Raw genomic sequence first — 18,033 nt, forward strand, 5'->3', positions numbered from 1 at the left:
TTGTCGCCATGGAGACGAGGATTAGTGATTTAGAAGTAGCTACAACCTCTTCCTAAGGGCGTTTCAGTGTTATAACTTCACCTTTATCGTTAGTTTTTAAGCCAAAATGCGTCCATTCTTCCTTTTCTGTCTACACACTGTGTCTGCTTGTAAGTAGTGCGCTGCCGAACATGCTCCACCGCTTCTAAACCAGCAATGACACGACGTGACGACGATGGGGAAGCGAGGGGTGGCATACTGGTACTTTTCAGTAAAGTACCGATGACTCATTAGTATCGCGGTACTATACTAATACTGGTATACCATACAACCCTAGTTGCAACTTTATTTATAAAGCCCTTTAAAAACAAGCACAGTTGAAGAACATAGGGCTGTACACCACAAAGAAATAGAGGCAAAGGACAGACTAAAAAATAACATTTAAAACAGATTTAAAATACACATTGAAAAAGCAAATACAAATTAAAGCTGCAAGCAGCGTTGGTCGGGCCCGCAAACTTGGCATGTGTTAGTCCTAAGTGTCCCAATACTTTTGTCCAGTGTTAGTCCCAAGTGTCCCAATACTTTTGTCCAGTTTTAGTCCCAAGTGTCCCAATACCTTTGTCAAGTTGTAGTCCTAAGTGTCCCAATACTTTTGTCCAGTGTAGGTGTCCCAATACTTTTGTCCAGTGGTAGTCCTAAGTGTCCCAATACTTTTGTCCAGTTTTCGTCCTAAGTGTCCCAATACTTTTGTCAAGTGTTAGTCCCAAGTGTCCCAATACTTTTGTCCAGTTTACGTCCCAAGTGTCCCAATACTTTAGTCCAGTTGTAGTCCTAAGTGTCCCAATACTTTAGTCCCGTTGTAGTCTGAAATTTCCCAATACCTTTGTCAAGTTTTAGTCCCAAGTAGCCCAATACTTTTGTCCAGTGGTAGTCTGAAGTGTCCCAATACTTATGTCAAGTTTTAGTCCTAAGTGTCCCAATACGTTTGTCAAGTTTTAGTCCTAAGTGTCCCAATACTTTTGTCCAGTTGTAGTCCTAAGTGTCCCAATACTTTTGTCCAGTTTTAGTCCTAAGTGTCCCAATACTTTTGTCCAGTTGTAGTCCTAAGTGTCCCAATACTTTTGTCCAGTGTAAGCGTCCCAATACTTTTGTCAAGTGGTAGTCCTAAGAGTTCCAATACTTTTGTCAAGTTTTAGTCCCAAGTGGCCCAATACTTTTGTCAAGTTTTAGTCCTAAGTGTCCCAATACTTATGTCAAGTTGTAGTCCTAAGTGTCCCAATACCTTTGTCCAGTTTTCGTCCGAAGTGTCCCAATACTTTTGTTCAGTGGTAGTCCTATGTGTCACAATACTTTTGTCAAGTTGTAGTCCGAAGTGTCCCAATACTTTTGTCCAGTGTAAGCGTCCCAATACTTTTGTCCAGTGGTAGTCCTAAGTGTCCCAATACCTTTGTCCAGTTTTCGTCCGAAGTGTCCCAATACTTTTGTTCAGTGGTAGTCCTAAGTGTCCCGATACCTTTGTCAAGTTGTAGTCCGAAGTGTCCCAATACTTTTGTCCAGTGTAAGCGTCCCAATACTTTTGTCCAGTGGTAGTCCTAAGTGTCCCAATACTTTCGTCAACAATACTTTCGTCAAGTTTTAGTCCCAAGTGGCCCAATACTTTTGTCAAGTTTTAGTCCTAAGTGTCCCAATACTTTTGTCCAGTTTTAGTCCTAAGTGTCCAAAACTTTTGTCCAGTTTTTGTCCTAAGTGTCCCAATGCTTATGTCAAGTTGTAGTCCTAAGTGTCCCAATACCTTTGTCCAGTTTTCGTCCGAATTGTCCCAATACTTTTGTTCAGTGGTAGTCCTATGTGTCACAATACTTTTGTCAAGTTGTAGTCCGAAGTGTCCCATACGTTTGTCCAGTGTATGCGTCCCAATACTTTTGTCCAGTGGTAGTCCTAAGTGTCCCAATACTTTTGTCAAGTTGTAGTCCGAAGTGTCCCAATACTTTTGTCCAGTGTAAGCGTCCCAATACTTTTGTCCAGTGGTAGTCCTAAGTGTCCTAATACTTTTGTCAAGTTGTAGTCCGAAGTGTCCCAATACTTTTGTCCAGTGTAAGCGTCCCAATACTTTTGTCAAGTTGTAGTCCGAAGTGTCCCAATACTTTTGTCCAGTGTAAGCGTCCCAATACTTTTGTCCAGTGGTAGTCCTAAGTGTCCCAATACTTCCGTCAAGTTTTAGTTCCAAGTGGCCCAATACTTTTGTCAAGTTTTAGTCCTAAGTGTCCCAATACTTTTATCTAGTTTTAGTCCTAAGTGTCCAAAACTTTTGTCCAGTTTTTGTCCTAAGTGTCCCAATACTTATGTCAAGTTGTAGTCCTAAGTGTCCCAATACCTTTGTCCAGTTTTCGTCCGAAGTGTCCCAATACTTTTGTTCAGTGGTAGTCCTATGTGTCACAATACTTTTGTCAAGTTGTAGTCCGAAGTGTCCCAATACTTTTGTCCAGTGTAAGCGTCCCAATACTTTTGTCCAGTGGTAGTCCTAAGTGTCCCAATACCTTTGTCCAGTTTTCGTCCGAAGTGTCCCAATACTTTTGTTCAGTGGTAGTCCTAAGTGTCCCGATACCTTTGTCAAGTTGTAGTCCGAAGTGTCCCAATACTTTTGTCCAGTGTAAGCGTCCCAATACTTTTGTCCAGTGGTAGTCCTAAGTGTCCCAATACTTTTGTCAAGTTTTAGTCCCAAGTGGCCCAATTTGTTAGATAAAAAGCAGTTAAAAAGTTAAAAACAGTTTAAAGTCTCATGCTGGGTTAAAAGTGGCCCAATTTGTTAGATAAAAAGCAGTTAAAAAGTTAAAAACAGTTTAAAGTCTCATGCTGGGTTAAAAGTGGCCCAATTTGTTAGATAAAAAGCAGTTAAAAAGTTAAAAACAGTTTAAAGTCTCATGCTGGGTTAAAAGTGGCCCAATTTGTTAGATAAAAAGCAGTTAAAAAGTTAAAAACAGTTTAAAGTCTCATGCTGGGTTAAAAGTGGCCCAATTTGTTAGATAAAAAGCAGTTAAAAAGTTAAAAACAGTTTAAAGTCTCATGCTGGGTTAAAAGTGGCCCAATTTGTTAGATAAAAAGCAGTTAAAAAGTTAAAAACAGTTTAAAGTCTCATGCTGGGTTAAAAGTGGCCCAATTTGTTAGATAAAAAGCAGTTAAAAAGTTAAAAACAGTTTAAAGTCTCATGCTGGGTTAAAAGTGGCCCAATTTGTTAGATAAAAAGCAGTTAAAAAGTTAAAAACAGTTTAAAGTCTCATGCTGGGTTAAAAGTGGCCCAATTTGTTAGATAAAAAGCAGTTAAAAAGTTAAAAACAGTTTAAAGTCTCATGCTGGGTTAAAAGTGGCCCAATTTGTTAGATAAAAAGCAGTTAAAAAGTTAAAAACAGTTTAAAGTCTCATGCTGGGTTAAAAGTGGCCCAATTTGTTAGATAAAAAGCAGTTAAAAAGTTAAAAACAGTTTAAAGTCTCATGCTGGGTTAAAAGTGGCCCAATTTGTTAGATAAAAAGCAGTTAAAAAGTTAAAAACAGTTTAAAGTCTCATGCTGGGTTAAAAGTGGCCCAATTTGTTAGATAAAAAGCAGTTAAAAAGTTAAAAACAGTTTAAAGTCTCATGCTGGGTTAAAAGCCAGTGAATAAAAATGGGTTTTAAGAAGGGTCAATGTACAGTATTTGATCCTTTTTTGTGTGTTGACATCTCACATGTGAGAAGAGATGGCGGCCCTGTGCTCCTGCATGTAAAGCTCGGCGGTGCATTCAGACTTTCCGTGAACGTTCTGAGCCATGGCCGTGTAGAAGCCCTCCGTGTCACTGCTGACGTTGGTGATGACCAGCGAGTGGCGCCCTCCCTCGCTGAGAACGTGCACGTTGTCGCTCTCCTCCACTCTGGAGTCTGAGGGCATGTAAGGGGGGGTAATTCCAAGATATTACCTCTAAGGAACTTTAAACATGATTAAAGTCCGGAGAGCTCCCTACCAAAGTGCATCCAGGTGACTTGTGGTGCCGGTGACCCGCTCACCTTGCAGTCAAAACGGGCGGTGCGACCTGCGATGACCTCGAGGATGTCCAGCTTGCGAGTGAACAATGGCTCTTTGGAGGGTGTGACCTTCAGCTTTGCACTGGAGGTCAACTCCTCTAAAAATGAAGCATTTTTTTTTCTGATTTTCTTAGAATTGCTTTGTTGAGAGGGTAAATGGGTCTGTTGTTCACCTTTAGCCGTGCTCAACTTGCAGGTGTACGTCCCGCTGTCATCTTCGTGCACTGAATTGAGCAGCAGGCGGCACCTGAATGACGAAACGGCGTCAAGCAGAAAGGACATCAAAGGCTGACAGGACTACACTGCAAAAAGTCAGTGTTCAAAAACAAGAAAAAAAAAATACAAAAATTAGGTGTATTTTACTTGAACTAAGCAAAATTATCTGCCAATAGAACAAGAATATTCGACTTGTCAAGACTTTCCAAAACAAGTAAAATTAAAGCTGCAAGCAGCGTTGTTCGGGCCCGCGGATTTGGCAGGTGCTAGTCCTAAGTGTCCCAATACTTTTGTCTACTTTTAGTCTGAAGTGTCCCAAGACTTTTGTCTAGTGTACCTACCTTGTCTGCATTGTGTGGGCACGTTGGTGCTTCCTGCTTTTAAGCAGCCATATTAAAAAACAGCACCGCAGGAGCATCAGTGCAGTGTGTCTTAGAAGGGTCATAAAATCAAAACCGGAGCAGGCATCACAACTCTTTCACCAACGTTTAATCAGAAGGGTTAAATCTCTCTGCTGAGTAAGTTTGAAGCCGAAACAACAAACGCGCTCAGAGGAGATAATGTTTGAAGAAAGGTGACGGGTTTTTAAAAAAAATGTTGTGTTGAAGGGGGAATAGCAAACTTCCTGTAGATTTTTGCTGGGGGTTGTCAATTTATGAAATGTAGGTCTAAGTGAGACCTACGGAGAGATTTTTGTTTCATCTCTCTCCGACCTTCCCAGTGGGAGTTACAGGCAGTTTTGTCAGATTTTTCATCCGAGGAGCAGTTTTTTGTGCGTTTTATGAAAAAATTGCTGTAGAGCACAATTTTTGGATTTGGGGTTAGGTTTTTTCATTAGATCACAGTTTTAGCCAGTCCTGATGTGTGTGTTAAGTCTAGTGAGTTTTGAAGCATGTTAAAGGGGTCAAATTATAGCGCAAAGAGGCAAAAGTGACTGTTTTTAGTACTTTTTTGTCTTGAAGGGGGAATTGCCAACTTCCTGGTGATTTTAGCCCGAAGACATACAATTATGAGAACTAGGTCTAAGTCAGACCTACATAGAGGTTTTTGTTTCATGTCTCTCCGACCTTCCTAGTGGGAGTTACAGGCAGTCTGTTTTTTTTTTTTTCCTAGGGGGCGCTAGAGCGCAATTTAGATTTTTGGGGTTCGGTTTTTTTATCAAAAGACAATTTTCGCAGGTCCTGATGAGTGTGTCAAATATGGTGAGTTTTGAAGCATGTTGAGTGGGTCAAATTAGTGTTCAAATAGGCGGCGGAAGAATAATAATAATAATAAAAAGAATAATAAAACGAACGAATAACAATAGGTCCTTATGTCCCATTGCATAAGGACTCCCTGTGGGAGTCCTTTTGCAATGGGCCATGGCGGGCCCTAATTAGCTAACCTCAACGAACCCCAAAAATACCTTAAAATAAGTATATTCTCACTAATAACAAGTGCACTTTTCTTGGTAGAAAAAAAAGAGACCTTTTTGCTCAATTTGTTGAAAAATATTCTTAAATTAAGTAAACGCTAGTGCCATTATCTTGACATAATGATATGCGCTCGGCATCATGATTTTGTCATGTCTGTGTAATCATGTTTTGTTTTGTTTAGTTATTGGACTCTTTAGTTTCTGGCTTTTCACTCCCTTGTCTTGTTTCCATGGTTACCCATTAGTTTCACCTGTTCCACGTTTGGACTCATTGTGCACTCTTGTCACCATAGCAACCCATTAGTTTTCACCTGCCCTCACGACTCACGCACCTGTCTTTAATCATGTCACTATTATTTAAGCTTCCAGTTGCCAGGCTGTCTGTCTGGCGACATCATACCCCTGACTCTCTGCTTCACACTTTGTTTACCTCTGCGCACTTCATGCCATGTCCAAGTAAGTTGTTTCTATTCATGCCACAGTTAGCGACTTTTGTTCATGTCCTTAGTTTTTTTGCCCACGTGCAAGTATTGGTTTCATTTGTCAAGTTTGTACTTCCGCCTTGTGCGCACCTTTAGTTTGTTCTTTTTGTAGTTATAGTGTTTAAATAAATCATGTCTTCACCTTCACACCATGTCTGGTCCAAATGTTCATTTGCACCACAGGAGAACAAACCACGCCATAGTCCAAGTCCTGACAGATTTTATTTTTTCATGCTTGAAGTAGGAAATTATTACTTTAAAAAAGTAGTTTTATACTTGTGAGTGTTGATGACACAGCTTTGCAACAGTTGATATTCTAGTTTCAAGCATGTTTTACTCAATATAGGTCATCAAATCTCAGCAACGAGCTGTAATATCTTACTGAGATCATTTAGGACCAAAACCCTTAAAACAAGTAAAACACTATAATACAAAATCTGCTTAGTGAGAAGAATTATCTTATCAGACAGAAAATAAGCAAATATCACCCTTATTTGAGATATTTCATCTTACTTAGATTTCAGTTTTTGCAGTGCAGATGAACTTACCGCCGGCCGTCAAAGTGCATCTTGCAGTTGAGCAATGCCGGCTGGATCAGCCTCCCGTTGGACAACCAATCCACATCCATGTCCAAGGGCCCTGCAACGTGGCATTCAAACATGGCCGACTCACCGCCCCTTACTGTCACGTCTTTGATCTCCTGCATAATTTTCAAGTTGGTCTGTGCTGCACCTGATGAATGGACAGAGCAAACTACTCTCAGTTATACGGTCGTGGTCAAAAGTGGACATACACTTGTAAAGAACATAATGTCATGGCTGTCTTGAGTTTCCAATCATTTCTACAACTTTTATTTTTTTGTGATAGAGTGATTGGAGCACATACTTGTTGGTCACAAAAAACATTCATGAAGTTTGGTTCTTCTATGAATTTTTATGGGTCTACTGAAAATGTGCTGGGTCAAAAGTATACATACAGCAATGTTAATATTTGCTTACATGTCCCTTGGCAAGTTTCACTGCAATAAGGTGCTTTTGGTAGCCATCCACAAGCTTCTGCTTGAATTTGTGACCAGTCCTCTTGACAAAATTAGTGCAGTTCAGCTGTTGGTTTTCTGTCATGGACTTGTTTCTTCAGCATTGTCCACACCTTTAAGTCAGGACTTTGGGAAGGCCATTCTAGATCCACCCAGAGTCAGGACCCGGGGTGGACTGCTCGCCTGTGCATCGGTTGGGGACATCTCTGCGCTGCTGACCCGTCTCCGCTCGGGATGGTCTCCTGCTGGCCCCACTATGGACTGGACTCTCACTATTATGTTAGATCCACTATGGACTGGACTCTCACCATTATGTTGGATCCACTATGGACTGGACTCTCACTATTATGTTAGCTCCACTATGGACTGGACTCTCACTATTATGTTAGATCCACTATGGACTGGACTCTCACTATTATGTTAGATCCACTATGGACTGGACTCTCAGTATTATGTTAGATCCACTATGGACTGGACTCTCACTATTATGTTGGATCCACTATGGACTGGACTCTCACTATTATGTTAGATCCACTATGGACTGGACTCTCACTATTATGTTAGATCCACTATGGACTGGACTCTCACTATTATGTTAGATCCACTATGGACTGGATTCTCACTATTATGTTAGATCCACTATGGACTGGACTATCACAATATTATGTTAGATCCACTATGGACTGGACTCTCACTATTATGTTAGATCCACTATGGACTGGACTCTCACTATTATGTTAGATCCACTATGGACTGGATTCTCACTATTATGTTAGATCCACTATGGACTGGACTCTCACTATTATGTTAGATCCACTATGGACTGGACTCTCACTATTATGTTAGATCCACTATGGACTGGACTCTCACTATTATGTTAGATCCACTATGGACTGGACTCTCACTATTATGTTAGATCCACTATGGACTGGACTCTCACTATTATGTTAGATCCACTATGGACTGGATTCTCACTATTATGTTAGATCCACTATGGACTGGACTCTCCCTATTATGTTAGATCCACTATGGACTGGATTCTCACTATTATGTTAGATCACTATGGACTGGACTCTCACTATTATGTTAGATCCACTATGGACTGGACTCTCACTATTATGTTAGATCCACTATGGACTGGACTCTCACTATTATGTTAGATCCACTATGGACTGGTCTCTCACTATTATGTTATATCCACTATGGACTGGACTCTCACTATTATGTTAGATCCACTATGGACTGGACTCTCACTATTATGTTAGATCCACTATGGACTGGATTCTCACTATTATGATAGATCCACTATGGACTGGACTCTCACTATTATGTTAGATCCACTATGGACTGGATTCTCACTATTATGTTAGATCCACTATGGACTGGACTCTCACTATTATGTTAGATCCACTATGGACTGGACTCTCACTATTATGTTAGATCCACTATGGACTGGTCTCTCACTATTATGTTAGATCCACTATGGACTGGACTCTCACTATTATGTTAGATCCACTATGGACTGGACTCTCACTATTATGTTAGATCCACTATGGACTGGACTCTCACTATTATGTTAGATCCACTATGGACTGGACTTTCACAATATTATGCTAGACCCACTCGACGTCCATTGCATCCGGTCTCCTTTAGAGGGGGAGAGGGGGCGGGGGGTTGGGGGTTTACACACATCTGCGGTCCTTTTCAAGGTTTCTCATAGTCATTCACATTGACATTCCACTGGGTTGTGAGTTTTTCCTTGCCCTTATGTGCTCTCTGAACCGAGGATGCCGTTGTGGCTTGTGCAGCCCTTTGAGACACTTGTGATTTAGGGCTATATGAATAAACATTGATTGATTGATGATTGATTCTAAAACCTTAATTATAGCCAGATTTAGCAATTCCTTTACCACTTTTGATCTCTGCTGGCCCCTGCTGGACTCTCACACTATTATGTTAGATCCACTATGGACTGGACTCTCACTATTATGTTAGATCCACTATGGACTGGACTCTCACTATTATGTTAGATCCACTATGGACTGGACTCTCACACTATTATGTTAGATCCACTATGGACTGGACTCACACTATTATGTTAGATCCACAATGGACTGGACTCTCACACTATTATGCTAGATCCACTATAGACTGGACTCTCGCACTATTATGCTTGATCCACAATGGACTGGACTCTCACACTATTATGCTAGATCCACTATGGACTGGACTCTCACACTATTATGCTAGATCCACTATGGACTGGACTCTCACACTATTATGCTGGATCCACTATGGACTGGACTCTCACATTATTATGTTAGATCCACTATGGACTGGACTCTCACACTATTATGCTAGATCCACTCGACGTCCATTGCACTGGTCGCCCAGGGGGGGGCACCCCTCCAAGGTTTCTCATTGTAATCCCATTGGGTTTGAGTTTTTTCTTGCCCTTATGTGGGATCTGAGCCGAGGATGTCGTTGTGGCTTGTGCAGCCCTTTGAGACACTCGTGATTTAGGGCTATATAAATAAACTTTGAATCAGTGATTGATTGATTTTGACGTGTGTTTGAGGTCATTGTCCTGTTGGAACACCCAACTGCGCCCAAGACCCAACCTCCGGGCTGATGATTTTAGGTTGTCCTGAAGAATTTGGAGGTAATCTTTCTTTTTCATTGTCCCATTTACTCTCTGTAAAGCACCAGTTCCATTGGCAGCAAAACAGGCCCAGAGCATAATACTACCACCACCATGCTTGACGGTAGGAATTGTGTTCCTGGGATTAAAGACCTCACCTTTTCGCCTTCAAACATATTGCTGGGTATTGTAACCAAACAGCTCAATTTTTGTTTCATCTGACCACAGAACTTTCCTCCAGAAGGTCTTATCTTTGTCCATGTGATGTCAGATTAAACAAAAATTGAGCTGTTCATGAATGTTTTGTGCAACCAACAAGTATGTGCTCCAATCATTCTATCACAAAAAAAAAAGAGTTGTAGAAATGATTGGAAACTCAAGACAGCCATGACATTATGTTCTTTACAAATGTCAGAAAAATTGTATGTAAATTATCAAAGAACTTTCCGTTCTCTGAGTTCCCAATGAACAGACAAGAGGCTGTCTTTGTTACACCAAGTCAAAGGCTTGGAAAATTCCACTGTGCAAAATGAGATGAGACGGGAAGGGTTATCTATTGTCATCGAAGACCTGCCCAAGCTGAATCCAGGACTGACCCAAGCCTGAGGCATCTTCTTCTTTTGTTTTCAATGTGACCAAAAACAAGAGCTGTTTACATATCCCTTTATTTGGAGTGTCCAAATAAAGGAGGAGACGTAAACCTTTTTCGTCAGAGCGTGGTGAAAGACTGTACAGAGAGTACAGTCGCCGCATCTCTCCTCAATATTGAGTCCAAATTGAATTCTGTCTCTGTTTGATTCTTTGCTTCCTGTCTTGTTTAATAGATGTCATCAGTGTTTGAACCTGACAACAAGTGTATGTAAACTTTTGACCACGACTGTAGGTCACGAGAATGGAGATTTTTGGATCGCTCACCTTTGACCTCCACTCTGCACTCTTCCTGTTTTATTCCGCTCTGGTTGACAACCTTGCAAATGTAGAGCCCCGCGTCGGACCTCTTTGCTGAGATGATTTTCATCTCGCTGGAACCAAAGTCCGTCTCCTGCACGGAGAAGCGTCCTGCCGTCTTCACCGGAGCGTTGTCCTTCAGCCTGTGTCAGCAAAACATGAGGTGGTCTGATAATGAAACCGAGGGTCATGTCTGGCCATTGTGTTTAAAATAACATATCTTACCAGTGAACTATAGGTGTGGGCTGCCCTCTGACTTTCACTGAGATGACAACATCCTGGCCCTCCATCACTGTTTGGTCACACGGCCCCACCTTTAAGAAACATAATTTAGCGTATTTGCTGTATGTTTCTTTCAGCTCAGCAATTCTCCCACCTGGAAATAGGGAGGCTCCTTGAAGTTGACACTTTTGGTCAGAGCAGGAGCGTCTTGATTGTGTTCCATCACCTCCTCCTTCAGGCTCATGTACTCCCTATCTGAAAGGTGGGTGGGGCTTCCGACTTCCAGGGACCTGACTAACCTCTTGCATGGCTCTGGAGGAATATGAGATGTCACGTTTGAAACTAGTTTTAATTTCAGACACTTATTGGGTTCATGAAAATGGCACACTTTAATTATTCATCTTCAAACACGGCAGAACCAGTGGGTCCTGTCAGCTATGATTACAATCCTTTACCAATTTAGTTGTGTGTACCATGAATTGATTTAGTTGGACCCCGACTTAAACAAGTTGAAAAACTTATTCGGGTGTTACCATTTAGTGGTCAATTATACGGAATATGTACTGTACTGTGCAATCTACTAATAAAAGTTTTAATCAATCAATCAATCAATCAAAGCTCCACAAACCACGTTAAACCCAGATTCCGATCCAACAAAGGTCTTAACTCATTCTCCTTCTATGCCACATCAATATGGAATGCACTCCCAACGGCAAGTTCAAAGAACTCTGGCTTATTAGTGATTCCCAGAGCCCAAAAAAAGTCTGCGGGCTATAGAGCGTTTTCTATTGGGGCTCCAGTACTATGGAATGCCCTCCCGGTAACAGTTAGAGATGCTACCTCAGTAGAAGCATTTAAGTCCCATCTTAAAACTCATTTGTATACTTCAGCCTTTAAATAGACCCCCCTTTTTAGACCAGTTGATCTGCCGTTTCTTTTCCTTTCTCCTCTGCTCCCCCCTATCCCTTGTGTAGGGGGAGACACACAGGTCCGGTGGCCATGGATGAAGTGCTGGCTGTCCAGAGTTGGGACCCGGGGTGGACCGCTCGCCTGTGCATCGGTTGGGAACATCTCTGCGCTGCTGACTCGTCTCCGCTCGGGATGGTTTCCTGCTGGCCCTACTATGGACTGGACTCTTACTATTATGTTAGATCCACTATGGACTTGACTCTTACTATTATGTTGGATCCACTATGGACTGGACTCTCACAATATTATGTCAGACCCACTCGACATCCATTGCATTCGGTCTCCGGAATGGGGGGGGGGTACCCACATATGCGGTCCTCTCCAAGGTTTCTCATAGTCATTCACATCGACGTCCCACTGGGGTGAGTTTTTCCTTGCCCTTATGTGGGCTCTGTACCGAGGATGCCGTTGTGGCTTGTGCAGCCCTTTGTGACACTTGTGATCTAGGGCTATATAAATAAACATTGATTGATTGATTGATTGATTGATATATATATATATATATATATATATATATATATATATATATATATATATATATATATATATATATATATAGTCGAGGTTTGCCTGGGAAACCTGCAAAACAGGCTTGTAGGCATGAAATAGCCTTTGTATTTTTTCCTGACCTAAATTTAAAAAAAAAAATATATATATATATAATTCTGAGGATTGTTGTGCTGTGGAGAAAGGGTGGGATTTAATAAACTCTGCTTCTTCCTACTCCTTTTGTCGAAATGAAAACTGATAATCATAGTTTGTGCACCTGTGACGTGCGGTGAGGTTGATGGCTGGTGAGGCACTGACTTCATCACAGTCAGATTTACAAACATATGAACCCTAAAGAGTATCTTATTCACCATTTGATTGGCAGCAGTTAACGGGTTATGTTTAAAAGCTCATACCAGCATTCTTCCCTGCTTGGCACTCAGCATCAAGGGTTGGAATTGGGGGTTAAATCACCAACAATTATTCTCGGGCGCGGCACCGCTGCTGCCCACTGCTCCCCTCACATCCCAGGGGGTGAGCAAGGGGATGGGTCAAATGCAGAGGACAAATTTCACCACACCGAGTGTGTGTGTGACAATCATTGGTACTTTAACTTTACACATACAAACTGTAGCACACAAAAAAGCACATTTAATTAAAAAAACGTTATTATGGTCTTACCTTTACTTATAAGTGCGGTAACAGTGGTGTTCGTGTTGGAGGAGTTGTGAATGAATGAAATATGAAATCCGTGCTGCAGTCTGCAGGTGTACCTAATGTTGTGTCCCTGCAGTCGTTCACGATTCCTCCGGCGCGAGCATTGTTGTTTTTGCACTTTTTGGCTTCTTGTTAAGTGACTTTTTTTGGGTGGATTCGGTCTTGCACGTGGAGTGTTTGGGTGTGGGCTTTGGTTGGCGTGGCGCTCCCGTCGGGGGGTGCAGTCTGCGGCGGAGGTGCGTTAACCGGCACCAGGAGGCGGGATTACGCGAGCCTCACACAGTGCGTCTTCGCAGCAGTTTTATGATTGCTCAGCACAAGAAATACGTTACACACATACAGTTGTTGACAAAATACACTGTACATTATATACCTCAGCTAACTAAACTATGGAAATGTATAATATAATTCATATAGCAATACGGTCTCACTGCACAGCAGGCCAGCAGTTAGCCGAGTCCGCAATCCATGGTGAGGCACAACTGAGTGACGTGCCTCAACTGGCTGCTGATCACCGCACCGTCTCTTCTCAGTATTTGAACGGCAAATGTGAAAATTCAGCGATTTTGAATAAAAATAATCTAAAACTGGTGAAGTTAAATGGAAAATAACTTTATAGTATAATCACTGGATACATATAACAATTTAATTAATTTTTTTTCTTTTTACATTTTTTTTCTTTCCATGATGGCAGGTGAGGCCCCGCCTCACCTGCCTCTAGTGACCGCACGTCACTGTTGTGCACACATGTAATCTGGATTGCATGTCCGGAGTAAAATAGACTAAAGTGAACTGAACAGATGTTGTTCTATTGTAATTTGTTGGAATAATTGTTTGTAAGTTATCACAAAAGAAATGTTGTATTATGAATGCTGTATTTCGAGGCCTAACAAAAGGATGAAGGCTCGTGAAACGCCACTGTGATTTCAGCACGGACAGATGGCAGGATGTGCTCAACTCCTGGAGGAACTCTCTTTGAAGTGTTAAACGAACTCTCTTTGAAGTAATTCACAAACTCTCTTCCAACTATTTGGTCAACGCTATTTACGACACGCTGCCCTCTTGAAGTCACTGTGGACAGGAGACGGGAGGGGTTGTCCATTGTCCTCCAACACCTGCCCCAGCTGGATCCAGGAAGAGCCAAGCCCGAGAAGTCCTCTTCTTGGACTTCAAAGCGACCAAAAACAATGACTGTTTTACATACCTCCCCATTCCTATTGTGACATATGTTGGTGCGTGAACATGGAACATCTGAATTAAAAGAGGAGACGAGAACCTTCTTCGTCAGAGCGTGGTGCAGGACTGTGCAGAGAGTACAGTGACCATGTCTTTCCTCAATTGAGTCCAAATTGAATTCTGTCTCTGTTTGATTCTTTGCCTTTTGTCTTGTGTAACAGATGTCCTGTATTTGAACCTGACATAATTGTTGTATTAACATTTTTGTTACGTTTGAGCGTTGTTTTTTTTTGTTCTTTTGCACTGTTAATGTTTTTCTTAAAAACCGTGTGTAACATGCTTACGTTTTGCATCGTGGCATTCAGTTATAAAAAACATTTTTTTATTCGATAAAGTATTTTTTCCTGTGCTATCATAGTCATAAAGGGGTACATTTACCAAATTATTCAATGGGTTATGACATTAAATTCATAATATCGGGCGATACTAGCCCTGCATTCACTTGGGATCGTACTGATAGCAACATTCCCAGTATGGCCCACCCCTATTTATACAGAGTATATCAGATATTGCCTATTAAATTAGATTTCAGTCACATATTAATTTATTTCAAGCTTGAGGATATCTGATTTTGCGTGCATTTAACAGTAAATCCAACATATGTTCCCAAAGGGAAGAAACAGTGAAACTACGGTAATGCTACAGTATCTAACAGTACACAAATCAAGGTAGGTCACAGTATCACTGATTATAAAATAGAAAGAACAATTCAAATCTAACTGAAATGCAACAACCTACCAAGAGTCAGCTTTCTGAGCTGCATCTGCAGGGGATGAATACTCCTTGGGGTATTTAAGTAAACCTGCCAACTCTTGTAAAACTGCTGCTGCACACATCCAAGGCTGCTGTTGCCAGTACATAAAGCCTCCAACGTTCCCGACATTGTGACGCCCACGCTGCTGCTGTCTGTTGTGCAATTTATATTGATCTTCCAAAACAATAAAAAATTAGAAACAAAGCTATTGGGGCCATGCTTCCTGCAAATGATGTTAGCCTACGCCGCCTGGAGAACATCCAGTGCGATAAAAGGCTCAAACAGGCACACACGGCAGAGTGCATTTACCCCCAAGAAGAAGAGGGTGGCTAAAAATACACTGACAAGGTGGACTCAGTGCCCTAATATGGCAACGCAGGCTCAAGCTGATGGCGACACTGAATTGCATTTGTGTATAAAAGCGGGGCCGTCCGTCATGCATGAGAAGAGTGGACACGCTATCTAAACACACATTTGCTTTACGAGGTTCTCTAAATTGAATATCTCTCTTTCGTTCGCACCGTGAAAGCCAGACGTGACACATGCTTTTGTTTGAACGACAAATCTGCCTTCTGAACTGGTTTTGAAGGATGAAATGGGTTGCCATGGTAACCGCCACTGCAATGAGGGGATGCTGAAGTGCCGCAAGGCCTGTTACTATCATCAGACAAAAGGATGGACCACTAAGTCCAATGTACCAATTTGCATAAATTCAACCATTCCCCGCTTTTTATGCAGGACGTCGCGTTTTGTCAAATCACTCGAAGTGACGCCAGCCGCGCAACGTGTCGAATGAAATGCGTCGCTGATCCCGAGTTGACATTGAAGGAGTGGCAGATGTGTGATAACAGCTCTTATTCGACAACAAGAAGCACAGTGAGAGTAAAATGCCTCAGGTCAAATTTAAATTGGTGTAATTTTAAAAAATCAATTATTTTCACTGCCAGCAGTTGGAACAGATTGGAAGTACAGTAACTGCTGTTTGAGAGATCTAGATCAGGGGTCCCCAAACTGTTTGATTTGGGGGCCGCATTGGGTTAAAAAAAAAAGTTTTATTTTATTTTTTATTTTTTTATTTTTTTATTTTTTTATTTTTTTTATTTTTTATTTTTTTTAATTTTTTTTTTTTAATTTGTATTTGTATTTTTGTCCTGTCCAGCTTCTCAGGCAAATCATATAGTTGATGTAGATGTCCATATTGGCTGTTCCAAAAAAAAAAAAAAAATAAATAAATAAATTAAAAAAAGGTATATATATATATATATATATATATATATACATATATATATATATATATATATATATATATAGTCGAGGTTTCTGTGGTTTATCCATTATACAGTGCTCAATACCGGGGTAGAGCGTAAAATGGTCAGGAAAAAACACAGAGGCTATTTCATCCCTACAAGCCTGTTTCTCAGGTTTCCCTGCTCTTCAGGGGATTTTTTATCAAATCCTTGCACACTAATTGACTGAAAGAGCGCACTTCCTGCGGTGCGAGCGCGATGATGTCACATTATCGATGGTAAATTTGCATTTTTAGACAATATGATTTGCCTGAGCAGCTGAGAGACCCCGAGAGTAACAAGCGGTAGAAAATGGATTAGAAAGGACAAATTTTAAAAATAATGATAATAATAAAAAATAAAAAAATACATTTTTTAATTTAATTTAATTTAATTTATTTTATATTTTAAATTTAAAAAAAAATTAAAAAAAATAAAATAAAATAATAAATAAAATAAAATAAGAATTATATATATATATTTATTATTTTATTTTATTTTTAAAGGGAGTGCCGCAGAGCCCAACGGAAATGGCAAGAATCAAAGCTCCAAACTCATAATGAGATTTACAAAGAGAAGCTAAATGTGTTCAACCAGACTTTGCGGAGAACAATGGAAAAATATTTATCTGAAACACAAACTGTAGTAACAACTCTCGTGTCCTGTTTGCTACGGTAAACAGATGAACAAACCCTGCAATTTTACTTCCAATTGAACTCATTTCTACATCCAAGTGCAATGCGTTTGAAAAATGCTTTCATGATAACGTTCAAGGCATTAGAAATGCAATAATTCCTGGGAAACAAATAGCTACTCTGCAGCCAGCTAGTCAACTAGAGCTGTCACATTTGACTTCTGTCACTGACAAAACACTTCATCCACAGCCTGAGTCTATCAACATGCTGCCTCAGACCACCTATACGATTTCTAAAATCTGTGCTGAGCTGTTTGTTACCACAATTCACTCGTCTAGTTTACGTCTCACTTCAGACTGGAACATTTACAAAGGCCTTATAAACTGCTGTCATTAAGCCCTTCCTAAAGAAGGGTAGTAGCAGTACTGAAAAACTATCGGCCCATATCAAACCTGCCATTTTTGGGCAAAGCCCTGGAAAAAAGTTGTATACCAACAGCTTAATGACTTTCTCCTGTTTAACAATGAGTTTGATACTTTCCAATCAGGTGTTAAGCCCCACCACTGCACTGAAACAGAACTGATCAAGGTGACAAATGACATCCTCCTGAACACAGACGCAGGAAAAGTCTTGGTTCTGCTGGACCTGAGCACTGCCTTCGTCACAATTGACCATACTATCTTAATACAGAGGTTAGAAAACAGGGTAGGAATATCCGGTTCTGCTCTTAACTGGTTCAAGTCCTATCTCGATCAGAGGACATACGTTGTTGAAATTGGTAACTGTCCTGTGGGGTTCCTTAGGGCTCGATTTTGGGACCCCTATTGTTCAACTTGCACATGCTGCCATTTGGCCAGCTAATACGCAGCTTCAATGTGTCCTACCACAACTATGCAGATGACACTCAGATCTACGTGTCACTGACGGCAGGTGAACATCGGTCTGTTGATTC

General features: G+C 40.9%; 1 protein-coding gene across 1 annotated transcript in view; it reads right to left on the reverse strand.

Moving 5' to 3' along the window:
* spega (striated muscle enriched protein kinase a) overlaps nucleotides 1–18,033 on the reverse strand; it is a 126,944-nt gene that overhangs the window by 53,504 nt on the left and 55,407 nt on the right. The window contains exons 8-14 of the mRNA XM_061985373.1: nucleotides 11,150–11,307; nucleotides 10,999–11,087; nucleotides 10,741–10,916; nucleotides 6,697–6,880; nucleotides 4,210–4,283; nucleotides 3,976–4,134; nucleotides 3,703–3,892 (exon numbers count right to left, since the gene is read on the reverse strand). Coding sequence (XP_061841357.1) covers nucleotides 3,703–3,892; nucleotides 3,976–4,134; nucleotides 4,210–4,283; nucleotides 6,697–6,880; nucleotides 10,741–10,916; nucleotides 10,999–11,087; nucleotides 11,150–11,307 — 1,030 coding nt within the window. The remainder of the gene's footprint in view (nucleotides 1–3,702; nucleotides 3,893–3,975; nucleotides 4,135–4,209; nucleotides 4,284–6,696; nucleotides 6,881–10,740; nucleotides 10,917–10,998; nucleotides 11,088–11,149; nucleotides 11,308–18,033) is intronic.

The sequence above is a fragment of the Nerophis lumbriciformis genome, linkage group LG23 (genome assembly GCF_033978685.3).
Source record: "Nerophis lumbriciformis linkage group LG23, RoL_Nlum_v2.1, whole genome shotgun sequence".
Lineage (NCBI taxonomy): Eukaryota > Metazoa > Chordata > Actinopteri > Syngnathiformes > Syngnathidae > Nerophis > Nerophis lumbriciformis.